Genomic DNA, 24,086 nt, shown 5'->3' on the forward strand with positions numbered 1-24,086 from the left:
GATATTATTATAAAATTTAATATAATAAAATTGTTTTATCATATGTCTAATTTACATTGACATTACAACTATAACAAAATTATAGTAAATAAAATAATTTAGAATTATTTTTAATTAAATATTATTGTTTAATTGATGTATTTATTAAACTAACTTAAAAAATTATATAATTTGCTATTTAAATAAATGTAAAAATACTCTTCATTCTATAATTTACTTATCTGTTACTATTATTACAATATATTATATACTATAATATTTGCTAATAACTTTTTCTTACCTGTAAAATATATTTGTACAATGAATAATTCGATATTATGCTACTGTGATTAAAAGAAAAATATAAAAAGGAAAGGAGATTGAACAGCACTACAAATATCTTAGAAATATCGATAACATCAATATAACTACAGAGAAATCTGAATTTTAAAGAAAAGTCAAATGTCTAAAGCATAAATATTATAGAAGTATAATGTGCTAGTGCTGATATCTTATAAAGGTAGATTATAATTATCTATTCAATATTTTATTATTCTACTCCGTATTTCTTTTACTTTACTTCTTTGTTACATTTAAAGCCAAAATTATGCTATATATTATGCATGTCAATTTTGTTACTATCTGTATGTATATGTGTTGCACGCTATGTCGTGAAAAATTATTTTACGAGGAATATATTATGAGAGATACACTGGAAAATGAATAATGGAATAACTACGACATTATTCTACATCTAAGAAATGAGCAAAGCTATAGACTGTAGAGAGAGATATTTATCAATCATTCTAAGAACTTTGTTGCATGTTATTATATTTACCAGTTTTTATTATTTAAAGTATTTTTTTAAAATAATAATTTAATGTGCTTTTTGCGCAAGACTTAGGTATAAAACGTTTGTTTTAATTGTTTTTAATTGTTAGAATAATTAGAAAATTTATGATAAATATGCAATACAAATAACATTTATAAGTAATAAAAAAGTCAAAATGAAAACTATAAACAATTTTGAATTGACAAAATTTCAAGTTACATTTCGGATAACTATTACAATTAGTGATATTATAAATTATATAAAGTTTGTAGTAATTAATTACGAGTGTTGTGTGCTTGACAGATGTGAGCGTCCCAGGTGATATCGAAAAAAATAATCTTCTAAAATGTACATCCTTAGATATACTTTTAATCTTTTAACGATATTTGGGTGCTGGCGACCAGATTCCTGGTCATCACTATGTAAACGCATCACATATCACGTATATACAAGTATAGTAATTCTAATAGTAAATACTTTTATGCTATCGGTATTGATGGATGTAATCTGGACCATAAACAACGGGGAAGATTTTCTTGATAATTTTTTTCCACCAATCGCGACCTTTATTTCTTCTTGCAAAGTGTTCATTTTATTGATGAATCGTAAAAACATTATTATGTTAATCAATATATTGAGACAGAAACTACATAGACCGTCGAGTTCGACAGAAATGGAGATTTTGAATAATTTCGATAAAAGCATACAGTAAGTATTAGCAAACAATATCATAATATTGTGTTATTTAACTTAATATTATTAAAACTATCAAAATTTATTTTGTATTATTTATAATATTTACATTTTATGTAACAATCTTATTTATTATTCAAATTGTTTTAATATGTTTAATAAAATTTTTTATTATAAATAGAAGAATGGATCAGAATATATTAAAGAATTTTTTAAAGTGTTTTGTGAGTGAGTTAATGAAAAAAGAGATATAAAAATATGAAACAATAAAATCTTAAAATATTATTATATATTATTTTATATATTATCTTCTTTATATATAAATTTCAAAAACAAAAAATTAATGTACAAAGCGTGGTTGCCATTTGATTATTACTCGTCGACAGTACTTTTTTATCTAATATCTGCTCATCAAATGATAAGCCTTACTATCGCAATGTTCGTAAATATTGGTTGCGATACTCTCATCTGTGGATTATTAGTCCATATTTGCTGTCAAATTGAGATTTTGACTTATCGCCTGAGAAATATAATATTTTGTTCAGATATTCTTCGTGTTTGCTTACATCAACATTACCATATCTTCAGGATAAGATAAAATCTTATGATTTTAAATTTTGCAAATTTTTGTTGTACATATACGTATACGTATACATTATTTAAATAATTAGTATATATTATAATATAATATCTTAACAAATTCACAAAGTTACATGTAACGTACCTGTTAAAAATTATAGGGTAACTCCGGTATACCTATTATCCGGCTGCACCTATTAAAAACTTAATTTATTAAGTATTATTTACTATGTTTAAAGTAAACGAACTATATCAGTAAAAACTTTGTACTGTTTACTATTATGAAAAAAATATTAGAAATCTGAAATATTTACATTTTGTATTAAAAAATAAATTTTTTTAAATCCTTGCATTTTTGCCGTATATCCTATAGGGGTGGAATATATGGCTACTCATAGGGGGAGGAGGGCATGTACGGCTCATGAAAAATTTACAAATAATGCATATAAATAAGACGTAAAATTGACACAATAACTTATAAAATGCGTTTATAAAGTTTTATTAAGGAATAAGAATGATAAATATGTATATGAAGTAATAAATAATAATTACAATCTTCCCACATGTATTACAAGTTATGACATGAGGTACATATTTCATGTAATGCGTTTAAACGCATTTAGTGCACTGATTTCAATCTGCGCACTTTGTATGCTTTGGGCGTAAATCACGCCCGCTATAAATGCCGTATATCCTAAACAGGTGGGATATATAAAACAACAAACTAAACAAAGAATACAAAAGCAAAGTATTTGTATTTTGTTATACAATATGCTTCACTATTCCTCTACATTCATGTATCATGAAATAATCATTTTATGTAGATTATATAATAATTTATGATGGTGCTACTTAACACAGTGACAAATCGATTTAACTCACAATAATTTCATTAATATTAACAGTAAGAAACTGAAATCGTAACACTACACTAATATAACATAAAAGCATGTAACATAGTAGTTGCGGGAAAATTACCCCCACTCCTTCTATTTTTTCTGACTTCTGCGGCGTATTTGCCGGAGTTCTAATTTCCCTAATTTCCTATTCAACAATATAACTTTAATATAACACATGAATTATATTTATATTGTTGAATAGAAAATTACAATTAACAGGTACGTTAAGTGTAATTTTGTCTTTGTTGGGATGTTATTTTGTAAATATATTCTATTGAAATGTGTATAAAAAATATATTTAAATATGTTTTAAAATATGTGTACAAATTTGTTAAATTTTAGATTTGCTTTAATTGTAAATGAAAAATTCGGCATGACTATTGCTATTCAATTTATATTAAGTACAATGATGATATGCTTCAACCTTTATCAAATCAGTAAAACAACAATAAAATCTAATTATATTCAGTTGATATTAGTTATATTTTGTCTATTGACGCAAATTTTTTTCTATTGTTGGTACGGCAACGAAGTAAAAATAAAGGTAATTCACTGCCTATAAATGAAATATAATATGAAACACAAAAGCAAAATGTATATATTCAGGCTTTTGTTTAATAAAAAAAGATACAATAATTATAACGTGAACAGATAGTTATAATTTTCAATAATATCTAAATTTAATATTTAAATCTAATCTGTCTAAATCTAATTAGTCTATTTTTTACTATATGTATTATACTATTATTAAGCATATGAATAATTTAAGACGTATATTAGCCTATTAATATAAGCATCTTTCATTTTTTGTACAAATGTTATTTATAGATATATTATTTTGCATATTTCCGTAGAGTTATCAGATTATCGATGATATTTTTGAAATGGAATGGCTGACATTGGATGATAATATAAAGAAGTCTCTAATGATGATGATGATGCGTGCACTTGTGCCTATTCAGATTAATTGCATTTATGTTATTCCTATGAATCTCGAATCCTTTATGAGTGTTAGTATAGATATCATTAAAGTTAATTTTGCCAACAAATTTTTTGTCAGTATAATTAAATTTGTTTGAATTTAAGCGAAGCATTGTAATATATAGATACATTATATTACTGAAATGTTTAATAAAATTTAAACAAATTTTGTGTTACTTAAAGATTAAAGTGTTATGTAGTCTGCTTATTAAATAATTTTGGAATAATTTAACAAATTTAGCATCATGTGAATTTAATGTTAAGATCTCATATATCTAATATTACTATTACCAAATTCAATAGAAATTTATTAATTATTAAACATATTAATTTAAGATTGTAATTGTTCATATACTAATTCTAGATACTTAAGATGTCATATTCTACTTATAACTTACTTCAACAAATAGAGAAATAATTAAGTAAGTGGTCAATAAAATTAATGTGCTACTCATACCACAAATTCAAATAGAAGAGTTATAATATGGAGAAAAGAAAAAAAAAAGAGTGTATTAATTAATCTCTCTTCATAATTGACGTTTGCATTACATATTATAGAAAATAAATATAGATTATCTTAATGCATAATTTATTCTACTCCTTACTTATTATTTACATTTATTAATATCTGTTTTGTAATTTCTTAAATATCTTGCTTTTTGTAATTTACATCATGAGTGCAACATATAATAACAAAAACATTTTATAACAGAAGTCAGAAAATACCGTGTCTGAAATTAATACGAATTATATACGGTAACTAATAAATAATTATAGTAAATAGAATAACGATCAATAAAATTAATTTTTTAAATAAAAAAGAAAAAATATAATTTAATTTTACTTATATTTTTTTTAGATTTATTAGATTGAAATACTTAATGATATTCTTAATCTTCTATTTTTTTATATTGTATTTATATTAAAAAATTGTCATTTTTAATATGTGTATCTCAACGGATTAAATTTTTAAAGGTTTATAATATTATTATGATTAAATATATTTGTGAGATATGTTAATTATTGAAGTTCGATATGATGAAAGAACATAATAGCATGCATAATAGAATTTTAGATAGAAAGAAAAGTTGGAATGTTTTATAAATTTTTTACAATTGTAAGTCGTGTAAAAAATTGTGTATCGTTGTTTTTTTAAGTTTATTTTAAAAATATCATAGTCATCTTCAGAAATATTGCAATAAATAATATTTTTGTAAAATGTTATTGCAATGTTGAAGATTATTCGAAATTTAATCACAAAGATTTCATTGAAAATTTCTATGCAACGCTGGCAATGGCTATCTTGTGCACAAAAATGTTCAAAAATACAAAAATTTGTTAGTAAATCGAAAGAAGGTATAATATGTTAACATATTCATCGAGAAATTCGTATAGACTGTTAAAGGGGGGGGGACGAAATAAAAGAGATAATTTTTAATCGTTTGTTAAATTATCGTTTAATTAATGTATTTATTAAACTAATCTAAAAATTGCAATTTAAACAAATATATGTTAGTTATATATGTACTAAGTTTTTATACTATATTTTTTAATTACTGCATTTATTATGTATTACTATATTATTAGCAATATTTTTTAATTAGTAAAGATATATTTGTAAAATTAATAATGCAATTTCAACATATAAAAAATAATTAAAATCCTACGAATCTATTTTAGAAATACTAATAATGTAAGTAGCACAGAATTCTATAATTAGATTCTATTACTTTGTTTATGATAAAAAGACAAAAGTGATGCTGAAAAGTCCTTATTTATGTCTACTTACGTACATGTATGCCGTATGCGTACTGTAAGTATATTACTGACAATGAGTGTATCAAATAATTGTGTACTGTATATAAATGTGTGCCTATATGTGTGTGAGTATATGATGGACATAGAATGATAGTTTTCATCGAGGACATTGTTTGGCATAAAAAATGGTGATTAGTCTAGTAACAAAAGTCTGTTGTTAGTAGCGATAGAAAAATTTAGATCTCTCATAGAAAATTCAAATATCTAAAACTTAAACGTCGTAAAAATATAACGTGCCTACAATATTACAAAAGATAAATATGTTATAATTATCTGTTTAATAATTTAGAATTCTCTGTCTTGTATTTTCTCTATTTTGTCTTAAAAAAATATTGTTGCTTCTGTAGATATAATCATGCATTATTGTCAATATATAGTATGTGTACTTTGAATAATGCATGTTAAGCCATGAAACAGTTATTTCATGAGAGCTATGTTGCGAGAGATACATTGTAAAATAAATAATAAAGAGTGAGGTAATATTATGGAGTGAAATGTGAATACTAGACTTCCATATCTAAAATATTCGATCTGTAAAGCTATAGACTGGCTGACTTGGTCAGTCATTCTGAAGATTTTGTTCTGTGCTATACTTACTGGTCGTGATTACTTAAAGTATAAAAATATAAATTATAAAATATAAAGTATACATAAATATATCTATATATAAAGTATTTATAAAGTACTTTTGTTATAATTTAATTTTTCTGATTTTAATCTCTTAACAATTTTTAAATGCATAATTCATATTTATTACTATTAGATTAAATCAGAGAATTGTTTTAGTTATCTATAAATGTAAAAGATAAACATTTGTAGATATAAAAAAATAAGAAAATATTTATTAAACCTCAAGAACAAAAATACGAGAAATTTTTAACTGATGAAACTGTCAATTATTTTATATATAAAAATATATTTAATATAATTAATAATATTGTACGTTACAAAAAATATCTAGTAATTAATTGTGTACTTCGCAGATGATATCAAAGAAGAATATTTTTTAAAATGCACATTCTTAAACTTAATTTCAAACTTTTGACGATATTTGGATGTTGGCGACCGGATTCTTGGTCGTCGCTACATAAACGCGTAGCATACTACATGTATACCAGTATAATAATTATAATACTAAATACCTTTGTGCTATCGCAACTGATGGACGTAATTCTAACTGTAAACAACGCCGATGATTTTTCCGAAAATTTCTTTATATTAATTGCTATGTTCATTTCTTGTTGTAAATTGTTCATTTTACTGATGAATCGCAAAAACATTATTATGTTGATAGGCATTCTAATGAAAGAACCTTGTAGACCGTCGAGATTGACTGAACTTGAGATTCTATATAAATTCGATAAAAGCATACAGTAAGTATTAACAAACAACAAAAAAATAAATTATTGAAATGTATTAAATGTTATCTTTTACTTCTAGATTTTTCATATAATTTATAATGCTTTTTTATTATTCAAACAGATTTAATATGTTTTACCCTCTGATTATACTATATACATATATCACGTATAATGGCTTCTCGCTAATCTATTCTTTGGAACAAAGCGCCATATAATGGCTTCTCAAACAGTTTTAGGATGAAATGCTACTATAATGGCTTTTTTCTAAACTTCTCTGTATATTTTGTCATTATCAAGCAGAAATATTCTCAATTATTTTGATTTCATTCATCGAAAACACGTTCGCGGTTTTAATAGAATTTTGCGGCTAAGCTGCATGTACAGTAGATACAGCAGGTACAGTGTACCTTTCAGCACAGCAGTAGTCAAAGGGTTAATATACTTTATCGTATACAGAAATGTATCCATGTCGTAAAAAATATAATTTATTTTTTAATTAATCAACTAAATATGATAGAAAAAAACATAAAGCTAAGAAATATGTAATTTGAGAATTATTTTATTATTGTTTCAGAATTAACACTCGACGTTTCATATGTCTGGGAACAGTAACATGTTTATGTGTCGTATTGACATCTTTGTCAGTGAACTTCAGAATTAAAAAATTAACGTATAGAGCATGGTTGCCATTTGATTATTCGTCAACATTATTGTTTTACCTGATGTATGCTCATCAATTGATATGTTTAATTGCCGGAGGATTTTTAAATATTGGTTGCGATACTCTCATCTGTGGATTATTGGTCCACATTTGCTGTCAAATTGAGATATTGATTTATCGTTTGAAAAATATTGTATCTTATTCAAATGTACTTCGTGATTGCGTACATCAACATTATCACATCTTCAGGTAAATCTTACCATATTTTGCGAAATATTTTTTTTAATTATGATATTAATTTATCATACGGTTTTTATTACAATATTTTATTAATTGAAAAATAATTGAAAAATCATTAAATTTTAGACTTGCGTTTATTGTAAATGCGAAATTTAGATTAACTATTGCTATTCAATTTATAACTAGTACGTTGGTGGTTTGCTTCAGTCTTTATCAGTTAAGTACAGCAACAACAAAAGCCAAATATATTGAGATGATATTATATATATCTTGCATGTTAACAGAAATATTCTTCTATTGCTGGTATGGTAACGAATTAAAAATAAAGGTATGGTAGTAGACACTTTTTGTTAGCAGGTGCATATATATAATTGATATGAATGTTCTTAAATCCCTTAAGAAAAAGTGTTTCAATATACTTTCAGTTACTGAATAGTTAATCAATATATTGAAACACTCTTTGTTAAGAGACAATTCGCCAAATTTATTCGCAGAATGCTAATAGTATATATTGTTAGAGTATCTTAATGTCTATAAGAAATATTAATAAATATCTTTTGTTAAATGCACAAATGCTATGGAAATACATTTTACATATTTCAGTAGAGTCATCAAATGATCGATAATATTTTTGAAATTGAATGGCTAGCATTGGATGAAAATAGGAAGAAATCTCTAATGATAATAATGAGCCGAGCAATCGTACCTATTCAGATTACCTGTGCTTATATTGTTCCCATGGATCTTAATTCCTTTATGAGTGTTAGTATGGATATATTATTAAAACTAGTTTTGAGAGAGAGAGAGAGAGAGAGAGAGAGAGAATAAATTTTATTTTCTTTATTTTGCATTTAAATGAGGGTTTATAATTGATTTCTTACGTTATTACATTAATTATTTAACAAATTTTTTAAATTTAAATTTAACTGATTGATATATTAAAATCATGCACACGCTGCATATTAAATAAATTGTTATTTAAAATAAGCAAATAATATACAGGATGTTCAGTAATACCCGAATCATCTTTCATAAGTAGATAGAGCGAACAAAACTGAATGAAAAAGTTCCCATACCATTATGCAATTTTCGTAATAGTTAATGATATATTAATTCCTAAAACTGTTTAACAGTATGGCCTATCTGCCAAATACAAACTCGTGATGAGGTAGGATAGTTGTAGGTTGCTTGGCACGCACATGTTGTTTACTACGGCTGTATTCCGATATACACTATATTGAAAATCTATAGTGCACGTAATGTATACTATAGATTTTCAGTATTGACAGTGTATATCGGAACACAGCCTACAATTACTACAAATGATATTGTGAAAATTGTAAAATAATACAAGACTTTTCGATTAAATTTCATCCATCCTATTTGCTCGCGAAAGATGATCCGGTCATTATCAGGCATTCTGTATACTTAATATAAATAAATTCAGAAGCATATGTATTTAATACTCCGAAGAGCTGACGTCAAAATCTGTAACACAGTTACTGATGCTGGATCTGTGAGATCAATCTAATTTATATTAACTAAAAGGCACTATTTCACTTAATTTTAAGAAACCAAAACAACTTAACGTAAAAAAGCATGAATATTATAAACTTATTTTAATAACAATAATTTAAATTTGCGGATTTAATATAAAGAATATAATTGAATAGATCCATCAGATCCACCGTTAGCTTCGCAAGGTTAATAATTAAAATTTAGCATATTTAATATCGAGGAAATTAACTAGAAATTTATTAAAAATATATTTAACTGAAAATTATATGTGTCTATATACTAATTCTAGTTACTTAAGACATCGTATTCCACATACAATTTACTTCAACAAATACGAGAATAACTGTATAAGAAGCTAATAGAATTAATGTACTACTCATATCAAACGAGATAAAATCATGAAAGCGGCAGGAAGTAAAGAAAAATGATATACGCAGTATCGTAATTAGTATTTAACGTTTCTCCATTACATATACTGTTATAAAAAATAGATTACCTAAATATATAATTTATTCTATCCCATATTCTTCTTATTATTTAATATAACTTATACACACATTGCACTTTTTTTTATTTTATTCTCTATGACCTACTTTGCTGCGAATGTAACATATAATTTTTAATTATTTTTTAATTAAATTTTTAGTTAATTGAAAAATTTATTAAATTATATAAACTAACTTTTAAAAAATACTTTCTATATTACTGTATTTTTCATTATTACTGTATATGTTACAGTAGAAAGTATTACTAATACTTTCTTACCTGTAAAATTGTGTTTGTAGGATAAATAATGCAATTTTGACATTATGATTTTGTGAATGAAAGAACACTGTATAAAGAAAGAGAAATTATGTAGTGCTACAATTATTCTAAAAGTATCATATAGTAGGTATAGAAAGAAATATCTTAGATTTCATAGAAACTGGAATTACTTGAATATCGTAGAAGGGTGAAGATATCATAGAAAGTCTGCACCAATATTTCATGAAGATAGTTTATAATTATTTGTTTAATGTTTGACTATTCTGCCTCATATTTTTTCTGAAAAGCATTGTTGCATTTAAAGATATAATTAGGTTTGTTCGTATACGTAAATTTTGTTGTATATGTATACAAGTTGTCAGTTGAGTTATGAAAAAATTATGTCACGAGGAAAACATCCCGCGAGGGATACGTTACAAAATAAATAATGAAGTTACTAAGTACGAAGGGTGGAAACGTATACAATGGATATCTACGTTTAAGAAATTCGATCCGCAAAGCTATAGACCATTGTCAGTTATCCTAAAGATTTTGTCATGTGTTATACTATGTGCTATATTCAGTGGTTATGATTGCTTAAAGTATTTTTTCTTTATATTAATAATTTAATTTGTCTCTCTTATGACTAATGTGCAATCTACTTATGATTGTTAATCAAAGAGCTTTTCTAGATATTAACGTAACACATAAGTAACATTTTTGGAATACTAAAAATAAGAAAACTTATATAATAATAGAAGTGATATTGACAAAACTGCATAATATTTTAGAGAAGTATTTAATATTATTAATAATAATATACATTTACGCACAATTTACAGTAATTAATTATATGTACTGTGTGCTTTGTAGAGAATACAAAAAAATAGCTCTTTAAACATGCGTATTCTTAAATTTACTTTTAAACTTTTAAAGTTATTTGGTTGTTGGCGACCCGATTCTTGGTCATCGTTACATAAACGTGTAGCATATTACGTATATACAAGTATAATAATTTTGTTACTACATACCTTTATGCTATCGCAATTGATGGACTTAATATTAACCGTTGATAATGCCGATAATTTTTCGGATAATTTTTTTGTATTACTTGCCATGTTTATTTCTTGCTGTAAATTGTTAATTTTGCTAACGAATCGCAAAAATATTATTATGTTAATCGACATGCTGATGGAGAAACCATATAGACCGTCGAAATCAACTGAAATGGAGATTTTACATAAATTTGATAAAGACATAGAGTAAGTTTTAATAAACAATATTGTAATATTGTATTATTTTACTTGATATTATTAAAAACTATTGAAATATATTTTATGTTACTTTTTATATTAGAATTTAAAACCATTTTATTTTTTAAATAGTTTTAATACGTTTAACACTTAATTTCTTATTGTGACTGGAAAATGGAGCAAACATATCTAAGAATTATTAAAAGTAAATTTTTTTAAGTTAAAAGAAATAAAAATATATATACTAAAAAATTTTGAAAAATTATTATATATTCTATTTGAGAAACACTTTATAAATATTTTAGAATGAATACTCGGCGCTTTGTATATCTGGGAGCTGTAACGATGTCATGTATAATCTTATCTTCTTTATCTATGAACTTTAAAAATAGAAAATTAACATATAGGGCATGGTTACCATTTGATTACTCATCAACGATACTGTTTTATTTGATGTATGTACATCAACTGATAAGTTTGGCTACTGCAGCATTCATAAATGTTGGTTGTGACACTCTCATCTGTGGATTACTGGTTCATATTTGCTGTCAAATTGAAATCTTGACTTGTCGCTTGAAAAAAATTATATCTTATTCTAATGTTCTCCGCGGTTGTGTATATCAACATTATCATATCATCAGGTTAAGTCTTATAATTTTATAAATTTTATAAATTCTTATGTAATAGCTTTTAAATTATACTTCTTATCATAATACTGTTTTTATCAGATTTATTGCTTTAAAATATGTATATATCATTAATATGTCGTTATACATAATCAAAATTAAATTTTAGACTTGCGTATATTGTAAATACGAAATTTAGACTGATAATTATTATCCAATTTATAACAAGTACATTGATAATATGCTTTAGCCTTTATCAAATAAGCAAAACAACTACAAAAGCCAAATACATTGAAATGACATTATATATATCTAGCATGTTAACACAAATCTTCTTCTATTGTTGGTACGGAAATGAAGTAAAGATAAAGGTATGGTAATAGACATTTAGTAGATGTGGTAAGTATAAATGCTTAAAAAGAATATGTTAAATTTATTCAATCTATATTTAGTAACAAAATACTAATGGTACAATATTGTTAAAGTATTTCAATATTTAAAAGGTATATATCAGTAACATAATTATCTTTCATTTCTTGAACAAAAATTATATCCATGGATACATTTTACATATTTCAGTAGAGTCATCAAATGATCGATAACATTTTCGAAATGGAGTGGCTAACACTGGATAAAAGTAAAAAGAAATCTCTAATAATAATAATGAGGCGGACAATTGTGCCTATTCAAATTACTTGTGCTTATATTATTCCTATGAATCTTGATTCCTTTATGGGCGTTAGTATAGATATTAGTGAAACTAATTTCGCCAAATTCTATTTTTAAATATATTTAAATATGTTTTTGATTTAAGATACTTATAATATATGAGGAGCAGAATTTTAAAATGCGTTTTGTTCAAAATTTATAATTTTTGAAGACAAGAAAGAAAGTTACAAGAAAACTATGTGCTTTACAGAAAATAACAATTTGCCATTCAGTAAAATGTAAAGTGTTCAAAATTGCTAAACAGTTGCTAAAAATGTTAAACAAATACATTTTGTTTGTCTCTAGTTAAAGAACATAATGTACTTCAAATGTCGAAATTTTTTTCAGCACATAAATTGATGGTGTAAAAATGCTTTCGGAACATCGTATGAAGTAGCTTAAAATATGAATCTCTTAACACTGAACACTATGTCATTTTTAACTTCAAAAATGAAATTTTGGACAAAATGCATTTTAGAAAAATGCTGCTCATATATATTACTTCATTATACTACTAAAATAAACTAAAAAATTGAATTTAAGCAAATTTTAACTATTTAATTTTATTAAAGTAATAATTTGAATTATGCACAAGAAATAAAAATTTGGAATGATTGTTTGGAATAATAAAAACAGATTCAGCATCTTGTGTAATATAATAATATTACAGTCTAATGCATCTAATATTATTAGCGAAATTAGTTGCAAATTTATTAATTACAGAATATATTTAAATCAAGATTAGGAGTGTTTATACACTAATTCTAGATACTCAAGACATCGTATTCCACTTACAACTTACTCGAAAAAATACGGGTGTAATTCTGTAAAAGATTAATGGCAAAAATATACTCATGAAATTAAATCTTAAAAGAGCAAGAAAAAAGGAAAAAGTATATATTTATACTTAGTATTTATAATTAGTATTTATATTACGTTCAAATTATCTGACATAAAAATAATAAAGAAAAATTATTTAAATGTGTTATTTATCTTGTTGCATATTTTCCTTATTATTTTATATTTATTAATGTCTATTTTATATCTATTTTATATTTTGTACTTTTTTGCCTATTCTATCTTTTATGACACATTTCACAAATGTAACTAATTTGAACATCTGCCTCTAACAAAAGTTAGAAATTTCCTCAGAAATCATTGTGCCTGAAATCAATACGGAAATAGAATCATGTACGGCAACTTAGCAACACGCTTAGTGGTCATGACAAATAAAATATTTTTAAACTTGACAAATGCAGATATAACTGAGTTATTTACATTAAAATTTATGATAAAATAGTCGGGACATTCATATTTTTCCGTTTCTTACAAGATATTTGTAACGAAATATAAAAACGTTATAAAAAGAGCATTAGAATATAAACGTTGTATTTTCAGAGATCGTTATTATCGTACTTAACGGAACAATAAATATGTATTCATGGGATCAATGATTCAAGTCCGATATTATGATAATAACATAATAGTAGGGACTATGGAATCTTTGAAGAGAAAAACGGGGCACAAACGTTTCACGATTGTCAGTCGTTCAGAAAATGTCTTATCGTTGTTTCTTAATATATTTTAAAGATGCTATCGTTTTAGAAATATTGAAGTAAATAAAATTTTGTGCAAAATATTTTTTAACATCTCGCAAATAATTTTTTCTGTATGATATTTGCAATTACTGTGCAAAAATTTAAGTGAAGTTTAGATATAAGAAAACGACATAACGTGAAATAAAAGATGCATGTCTTGCAATTAACCTTCAAGATTCTGACGATTGTTGGATGTTGGCGACCACAATCATGCTCGTCATTTTACTTGCGTATAATATACGATGCATACACGGTTTTTATGATTATATTATTATATACTTTTTTGATATCGCAATTTTTGGACATTATCTGGAATGTTGACAATGCCGAAGATTTTACCGAAAATTTGTACGCCACGATGGCATCGGTTGTTTCGTGCTCTAAAATGCTCAGTTTATTAGTGAATCGAAAGAATATTAATATGTTAATCAACGTACTCATCAAAAAGCCATACAGACCATTGGAGATGGATGAAATGAGAATTCGATATAAATTCGATAGACTTATATAGTAAGTTTTACCACATAATAATAATAAAAATTACTTTCAAAAATAAGTTAATAATTAATTTAGAAGAACTTAAATATTTATTTTGTTTTTTTATATGAAAATTATATATAAACGTGTAGTACTAAATAATAATATCTGATTGTTACAAATATTTTTATATTTTGATAATAATTAAATATTAGAAGTTGTGTTACATAAATAAGCGTAACTATCTCCACAGTTTGCAGTATCAACACACTCTACTATACGATTTTGGTGGAAACAACTTGCGCATGTATAACCGTGACATCTTTATTCACGATGTTCAGAAAAGGAAATTTAACATATAGAGCATGGCTACCGTATGACTATTATTCGTCTAGCATTATATTTTGTCTTACATATGCTCATCAACTTATTAGTCTGACGGCTGGATCGCTCGTTAATGTGGCCTGTGACAGTCTCATTTGCGGATTGTTGGTGCACATTTGCTGCCAAATCGAGATCTTAGAATGCCGATTGAGCAAAGTATCGAATGATGACGGTACTCTTAGCGACTGTGTACGTCACCACGACAGTATATTGCAGTTAGTTGTTTTATCTTATCGTTCTGCAAATGTACACATATTATTAAAAAAGTAAAGATCTCACATTAATAAAAAACATTTTTTCGTTATATATTTGTATATTTTGTTCTGATTCGAAGCATTTTGATAACATTTTTTTGCATATTGTTATAACGTTTATCTTCTACTTTATTTCTCTTGAAAAATTTTGGAAAGTGTCATTTATGTAATATATATTTTACAGATATGCACTCAGATTAAACAATAAATTCAGAATGACTATTGCTATGCAATTTGTAGTGAGTACATTGGTGGTATGTTCCAATTTGTACCAAATGACTAAATCAACGAGTTTAAATGCGAGCTATCTTCCCTTAATATTATACATGTCCTGTATGTTGACACAAATTTTCATCTATTGTTGGTACGGAAACGAAGTAAAGTTAAAGGTGCGTGTAATTAAGCTGTTACGTATTTTTTGGTTTTAAAAATCCAAAGTATACATAATTTAATATTAAAGTCAATAAATAAATTTATGTAATAATACACAAACTTTGTAATCAAATTTGTAATTTTAAAAGAATCAAATTTGTTAATTCTAATGGATTAATACTTTCTACGGTTCAAAATAATCAAATTTGTTAATGTTAAAAAATTAATAATACTTTCTATGTTTGAAATATAGAGCATTCAACTGCTTGACAACGTTTTCGCGATGGATTGGATGACGATGAACAGAAACCTGAAAAGAAACTTATTAATAATTATGAGTCGTGCAGCAGTACCAATAGAATTTACCAGCGCTTACGTACTGTCTATGAATCTCGATTCTTTTGTTGGGGTTAGTAAAAAATTAATTTTCACTTTTATCTTTTATGATTTGTTATTGGCGCAATTAAATAATAGATTTTATTTTTAGTTAAAATATATTTTATTTAACTTTGGAAAATAAGAAAATGAATAATTTATATAGAAGTTAATTTATATATATATGTATATAAATAATTTTGATACAGCACTAAGTTAATACGAAGTAATTACGAAGATAATATATTGTTTATATATGTTCGACTGATAAGAATCGTAAAATGAATTATAAGATTTATACACATTTGTTGCAGTTACTTAAAACATCATATTCAGCTTATAATATATTAAAACAAGTGTAGGAATCGTAAGTAAAAGACATGAAAAGATTGAGATTATTGTAATGTTTTCCAATACGTCATCTTATTATTAATAAATATCTGTAGAAGTTTGCATCATAACTAGTATTTCATCTGTGGACAAATAAATAACAATTGCTTTTATATTCTATTATAATTACTTTTAATAACTTTATACGACGTATTGAGTAGAAGATTGAGAATATTTTTTAATTAAAAAAAATAGACGTTTCAATATATGTATAATAAGAAATACCTATTAATCCTGTTCATGTATAACACAATAGGTCCAAAATAAATATAGATGCATGTACATTTATAAAAAGTTTTTCTCATTTATATTTTGTTAGAGATTATGAGTGTTCGAATTGAAATAGAATTAGAAATTAGAATTTGAGACAAATGACAAATGCAGAGCATCAGCAACATTGATAAATATTTACTATAAGTAAGTAAATTGGTGGGTTATTTATATTACGATTTCATAAAGGTAAAACACAATTCATGGTTTATTAATAGTTTCTACGACTTACTGCTTTCTTTTACATTTTCTCTCTCCTCGCTGTATCATTACATCACATAGTTGTCATATAAAGTTTGTATTTGATAAAAATGTACGTACATGCAAACCGTAGCAGGAAAATGGGGAATGATATTGCGAGTTCAGTATTACGATAATTACATAGTTGCCAAGCGCGGAGGGGAAGAGCAGTATTGCTGCCAGAAAGTCATATCATGCGGCTATAGACATTCCGAGGTTCGTCGCATATAATTTCGCAAAGCTGGTTCACGGTACTATTGAAAGAAAAAGACCTTTTTATTTTACATATGTAAAAAAACTTTGTATCTTTATTATTGATTTGTACTTTTAATTCCTCGTATTCTACAAAATTAAGTACATTCACATACGACACGTGAATCTGATTTATATTATTGTATTATTTTACTTATATACGTATATTAAATAAATATCTACGTCGAAAGAGCGTGTATGATAATCGGTCAACATATAATATTTTGTGAGAATAGTTTATTAGCACCTAATAATATTATTAATTAAGAGGAGGAAACGTTATCGATATTAATATAATACTTAATCATACAATTTACATAAATTACAGCACAACAAGAATAATTTAATATAACGTTATTAACATTGAGAGTGATATTAAGATCGCGGAAAATGCAGGTTCTTAAATTTACATTAAAAATTCTTATGGTTGTTGGATGTTGGCCACCAAATTCATGGACCTCATTGTGTAAACGTACTATGTATAACGCATATACTACTTTTATAATATTATTGCTTTTCACCTTTATGCTGCCACAACTTATGGATGTCGTTTTAAACGTCGACAATGCAGATGATTTTACGGATACTTTCTATATTATGCTCGCCATAATTATGGCCTGTTGTAAAATGGTCGGTCTTCTGATAAATCGCAAAAATATAAGGATATTAACCAATATTCTTATTCAAAAACCATTTATCCCATTAGAGGCTGACGAAATAGAAATCCGCCAAAAATTCGACAAAACAATACAGTAAGTATATAAAAAGTTCTCTCTTTAATAATGTATAAAAATATTTCAAAAATTTGGTAAAAATAATTAATTTACATAGAATAATAGTGCAAAGAAAAATATTTAATGTCAAATGTTTCATGAAAAATATGAAAAAACAATCTGCTTATTTTGTAGAACGAATACATTATGGTACACAATTTTGGTCGAGACGACATGTGCATGCGTAATGTTGACATCATTATTCACCGATTTTCGGAAAGGTAATTTAACGTACAGAGAGTGGACACCGCATAACTACACATCCGAGGTGATATTCTGTATCATATATGCTCGTCAATTAATAAGCTCGACTATTGGCTCTATGGTGAACGTTGCGTGCGACAGTCTGATTTGTGGTTTATTATTACACGTATGCTGTCAGCTCGAAATATTGGAGTGCCGGTTGAAAAAGAGCTTTCTCGGCCAAAATAATCTACGCGAATGTGTACGTCAGCACGACTGTATATTTAAGTTAGTTTCTTTGACAATCTTGCAGATTGTAAAATAGTAAAAAAATATTTGGAAAATTGAAAATTAAATGGCCGATAACGCCACATTGCATTGGCGTAATTTTAATTCTTATCGAGCATTAGCTCGATCTGCATAATGTTTATATTTTTATACGCAGAATAATTAGAGGAATTATACATATATATAAAAAAATCATATAATTCCATTTAAAAAGATGGAGATAATCTATTACTACGAAAAAATTTTTTTTTCAAACATTAATTTTATCATTACTTATACCTTTTCAAGCCATACAACTGTTGTCTAAAATGTTTTTTCGAATTTTCCGTATTTTTTATAGTATTCGATTCATTATATTTAAAATTTTTTACTCTATAGGAATATCTTTTAAAAATATTTTGAATGTAAAAATTTATATTCAAATAAATTTATATTTTAAATAAATATATATATTTTAAATGTTTGTATTTTGCAGATTTGCATTAATGGTGAATGAAAAATTCAAGATAATTATCGCTATTCAATTTATTGTGAGCACATTGGTGGTATGTTCCAATTTGTACCAATTAGCAAAGATGACATTGACTGCGCAATGCTTTCCATTGATATTATACACATGCTCCATGCTCACACAAATTCTCATCTATTGTTGGTATGGAAACGAAGTAAAACTAAAGGTGCATATTTTAGAAAGCTTGAACGTGCAGTATTGTATAATTTATTTAATACTTACGCGATATTAAAAACTTCCTTATAGATATAAAATTGTTAGTTTTATTATAAATACTTTATCCATCGATTTTAAGAATAAAATTTTCAGCTTATAAAAAATCACTGTAACAACAAAAAACTCTGTAATTGATATAAGAAAACATTAGTTGCAATTTCTTTTTAAGAATCTTGTATAACGGTTTTTAATTTATGTACATATTGTTTAATATAGAGTGTTCAACTCACCGTTAATATCTTTGGAATGGGATGGTTAACAATGAAGCAAAACAGAAAACAGAGTTTATTAATAATTATGAATCGTTCATTAATACCTATTGAATTTTCTAGCGCGTACATTCTTACGATGAACCTTAATTCTTTCGTGAGCGTGAGTATAACAAGTCTATTGTCACTAAACAATTAATAATGAATTAATAATAATATACATTTTATTAAAAATATAATAGATATCAATTTTTATAATTCGTACACTAAAAATTGATGACATTCATAACAAAATTTGATCTATCTTTTTAAACATGTTATACTATTGCGTTACAAAAATTACATACTGTCTTTTTATATAAAAGCTAATTTCGTCATAAATCTTTTTGGAGATTGTAGTAATTATGTATTACACATATTTTATTATTTGGCAATATAATTTAATATTTTACAAAATTAGCAACTACAAAATAAATTTAAAAAAAAATTTATCTTTTTATTACAGTTACTTAAAACGTCATACTCGGCTTATAGTATACTACAACAAATGTAAACAACATAATTCAACTGGAACATAGTATAGAAGTTAGGGAACCATATTTTCTAATGAAGTTATCTGTATGATTAATGTTATTAATCATTTAAGTTTCCTGTTATCTATTATATAATGTTAACGAATAATTAAATAAGAATCATTGATTATTATACGCTTCTTCTTTTTCATTAGATTTTTATTTACAATCTTTTATAATTTATACTGCTTTATTTTTACTTCTGTTATTTATTTATTTAAACATTTTTACTTTATTTAATCTTCAATGTGGACAATTTTTAATATAAGATTTTTTCGACACGTTTTCCTCACTTTATATACATAATATATTATTCCCTAAAGTAAATAGATAAAATGCAATGCTACGCAATATGATATTTTGACTAGCTCAGAATTAACTGAAGGTATTACAGCATGTATATTCGCTTTACCTATATATGTATATTTAATAAGTTCTTTTAACCGCTTGTATCCTGCCAGAATTATCGATCAATATGAGTAACAGAATTAACGATGACAGCCAGATGTGAGGCGGAACTGACGACAATAACAAATTCCATATTTTTTGTACGTAAGTATAGATTACTTACATTAAAATTTCATGGTGACACACCTTAATTTATGGTCTAAGGGTTTCGTTGTCGACAAGTTTTTTTTCCTTTAGACCATTTTAATGTATTATCTAACAGTTTATATAAAGGTCGCAAAAAAGACACACAGCTATGTATATTATTTTACAAAAGTATTATTACCAGTCGGAATATATTACAAGTTACGTATACATATAATTATTATGATGACATGTGTAGCTCTCCGCCATGGGCTACAAAGAGGCGAACAATGAATGCAGAAAGTAGCGTTGCGTGTCTATAGACATTGTAAGATTTGTCGAAGTTCCGCAAAATTGCTTTAAAATAAATGTATAAAGTTTACATGAAATTGCTTGATATTTTTTATTTGTGTAAGTCATTTATATTATCGAATATTATTTTCTAAAGTAATGAATAAAATGCAATTCTGCGCAATATTTATTTTGTTTACTCAATATCGATTGAATAAATTAGCTAATTATACAAGTGACTGAAGTTTATTCAATTACCAATCTTATATTTACAATATAAAATTTTGCGTGTCCCAAATTATTGTAAAAGTAGGTCTACTACATTACACTATATTACGCACACTCATATATATACAGTACTTCATTAAAATAAGCATAAGATTGTAGAAACGGGTAATTATGTTTGGCAACCCTTATTTCACGTGAAAAATAATACGACCAATCCACGAGTCTAATTCAATAATTATGACAACGATTGATCGCAACTGACTACGAAAATCGCTTTATAATTAGGCAACCCTTCAATGTCCCTCAGAATTAATCGAGCCAGCGAGAAGAAAGCGAACGAAGCCGAGTTTTCCAGTGAACGATACGAAGTCTAGTGCTCATACAAAAGTAAGGCTGATACCTCGCCTAGATATAAGTGTATAAATCATCCACAATAAACAGTATTAAATATATCTGGATTATTTTGCCTTCTACATAACAATAAATATATTTTGCGTTTATTAAAGACAAAAAAAAATATATAGATAAGATTAAAACATAAAAATAAAATCTAAATTACATATAATGTTATTGTAATTTTCGAATAAATATTTTAAACTGTTCTTTGAAATAAAAGCATCTAAGTTTATTTATCTAAAAAATTTTAGCTTAAGCATATAATATTTTCTGTATCTTTCATAATTACATCACATAACTATGTCTCTTGTATAAGACATATGCAATAGTACATATATACTATAGTACACATATAACAAGTGTTTTATTTTAAACTAGAGAGCGAATAAAAGATATCTCAAGAAATGCAAGTTATGCAATTTCCACTGAAAATCCTCACGGTAGCAGGATGCCGGCCACCAGTTTCCTGGTCTTCATTATGGAAACGGACAGTGTATAATGTATATACAATTTTCATGTGTTTACTACTACTCACTTTCATGTTACCACAACTCATGGATATTATCCTGAATGTTAATAATGCGGACGATTTCACCGATACTTTTTATATAATGCTGGCCATGGTCATCGCTTGCTGCAAGATGCTCAGTCTATTGCTAAATCGCAAGAATATCGAGATATTAACTGACGCATTGGTTGAAAAACCGTTTAGACCTTTGGAACCAGATGAAATTGAGATTCGACAAAAATATAATAACATAATACGGTAAGGAGTTGCTTCCATTTAAGGAATAAGATCCGCATATTTTAATTTTATTGTCTCATGGTTTCCTTTATATTAGTTCTAATATATAATATTAATATCTTAACGTTATATATTTATATAATTATTTTGCATTTTTTAAATTTAATTGACAAAAACGGCAAATGCAAGATACGATTTTTATTAATAAAATAAACAATAAATAAACAAAATCTTTTTGTTATTTTATGAAGTAGGAAATATGTTTTTTTTTTTTTTTCATTTTAATTAAAGGAGAAAAATATAAAACAAAGTCATCGTGAATTAATCCAGCCTCCTTAGTCATTTTGCAGGACCAATTCTATAATCTATACGGTTTTTGTTGAGCTAACGTGCGTATGCATGAATTTAACGTCTTTGCTTACGGATTTCCGGCAAGGAAATTTAGCGTACAGAGAATGGATACCTTTCGAGTGGTCCGATACAGTGTATTACCTCACATACTTTCGTCAATTATTGAGCTTAACGGCTGCATCGATCGTGAATGTTGCTTGCGATATAATGATTTGTGGATTGCTGCTACATATTTACTGCCAAATCGAGATCTTAGAGTGCCGTGTGAGAAAATCCTTGCGTAATCGAAGCGACTTGGGTGAATGTGTACGTCAGCACGATCATATATATAAGTTAGTCTTTGTATAGAATTTTATATGCTTAAATGTTTCTCTTAATTAATCTTAAGATACAGAGTTCACAACATAGCGCGCGCGCGCGCGCAGGAATACACATACACAGAGTTTTTTTATATTTTACTTGCAATCATACGCGTTTGAATATTAAATTTTATTTATGAATTAGATAACAATAGTTTAACTAAATTTAAAATATCGTAATATTTAATTAGTTATGAGCAATAATAATCATTTCAAGGATAATAATATTATTCTTTTTTCTAGATTTGCATACACGATGAATGAAAAGTTCAGAATTATAATTGCCGTTCAATTCATCGCAAGTATGCTAGTGGTATGTTCCAATCTTTATCGATTGGCGAAAACCACATTGAGTCCAAAATATATTCCACTGATGTTATACACAATCTGTATGTGTTCGCAAATTCTTATTTATTGTTGGTACGGGAACGAAGTGAAATTAAAGGTACTGATTTTGTGTACACATACCGAATGCGTTTAATCTAAATATTGATAACAAAATCTCAGCATCACATCAATAATAGAATAAGAAACATAATTTTTAATTTCAATTTATATTTATATATATAATACATTAAATATTACTTATAGTGGCAATAAGAAATATTACATATGTAAACTATATTTGTCTGACAACTTCTATTGTAGAGCATTCAATTTTCCGATGAAATTTTCGGAATGGATTGGATAACAGCACATCATAAAGTAAGAGAAAATCTTATAATGATTATGAATCGCTCTCTGATACCAATCGAATTTTCTAGTGCCCATATTCTTACGGTGAATCTAGATTCATTCGTGAAGGTTAGAGATAAATTTTTTATAACTGCAAAGTTGCGCGGCACATGATACTTGTTTTCTTGTTGAATTGCTAGATGGATTAAATTCTTGCCATCGTATTGGCTGCAGTGCTGACATTGTCAGTATTG

At 26.2% G+C, this 24,086-nt stretch overlaps 3 protein-coding genes across 3 annotated transcripts in view; all 3 read left to right on the forward strand.

Annotated features, from left to right (window-relative positions):
* The first annotated feature begins 7,065 nt into the window (after window positions 1-7,065).
* Window positions 7,066-13,714, forward strand: LOC108768378 (odorant receptor 4-like). Its single transcript, XM_018518782.1, has 5 exons — window positions 7,066-7,154; window positions 7,717-8,052; window positions 8,170-8,371; window positions 8,650-8,805; window positions 13,661-13,714. The coding sequence occupies exons 1-5, from the start codon at window positions 7,066-7,068 to the stop codon at window positions 13,712-13,714; spliced, it is 837 nt and encodes a 278-aa protein (XP_018374284.1).
* Window positions 13,715-14,749: 1,035 nt separating this feature from the next.
* LOC108768388 (Odorant receptor 82a) lies at window positions 14,750-16,714 on the forward strand. The gene is made up of 5 exons (XM_018518793.1): window positions 14,750-15,000; window positions 15,228-15,566; window positions 15,790-15,994; window positions 16,231-16,386; window positions 16,667-16,714. The coding sequence occupies exons 1-5, from the start codon at window positions 14,750-14,752 to the stop codon at window positions 16,712-16,714; spliced, it is 999 nt and encodes a 332-aa protein (XP_018374295.1).
* Window positions 16,715-18,014: 1,300 nt separating this feature from the next.
* The window catches only part of LOC108768398 (odorant receptor 94b-like), a 10,462-nt gene continuing 4,390 nt past the window's right edge, over window positions 18,015-24,086 (forward strand). Inside the window, exons 1-5 of the mRNA XM_018518804.1 lie at window positions 18,015-18,256; window positions 18,413-18,748; window positions 19,224-19,425; window positions 19,692-19,847; window positions 20,190-20,233. Coding sequence (XP_018374306.1) covers window positions 18,030-18,256; window positions 18,413-18,748; window positions 19,224-19,425; window positions 19,692-19,847; window positions 20,190-20,233 — 965 coding nt within the window. The 5' untranslated portion in view covers window positions 18,015-18,029. The remainder of the gene's footprint in view (window positions 18,257-18,412; window positions 18,749-19,223; window positions 19,426-19,691; window positions 19,848-20,189; window positions 20,234-24,086) is intronic.

This window comes from Trachymyrmex cornetzi, unplaced genomic scaffold, assembly GCF_001594075.2.
Source record: "Trachymyrmex cornetzi isolate Tcor2-1 unplaced genomic scaffold, Tcor1.1 scaffold122, whole genome shotgun sequence".
Taxonomy (NCBI): domain Eukaryota; kingdom Metazoa; phylum Arthropoda; class Insecta; order Hymenoptera; family Formicidae; genus Trachymyrmex; species Trachymyrmex cornetzi.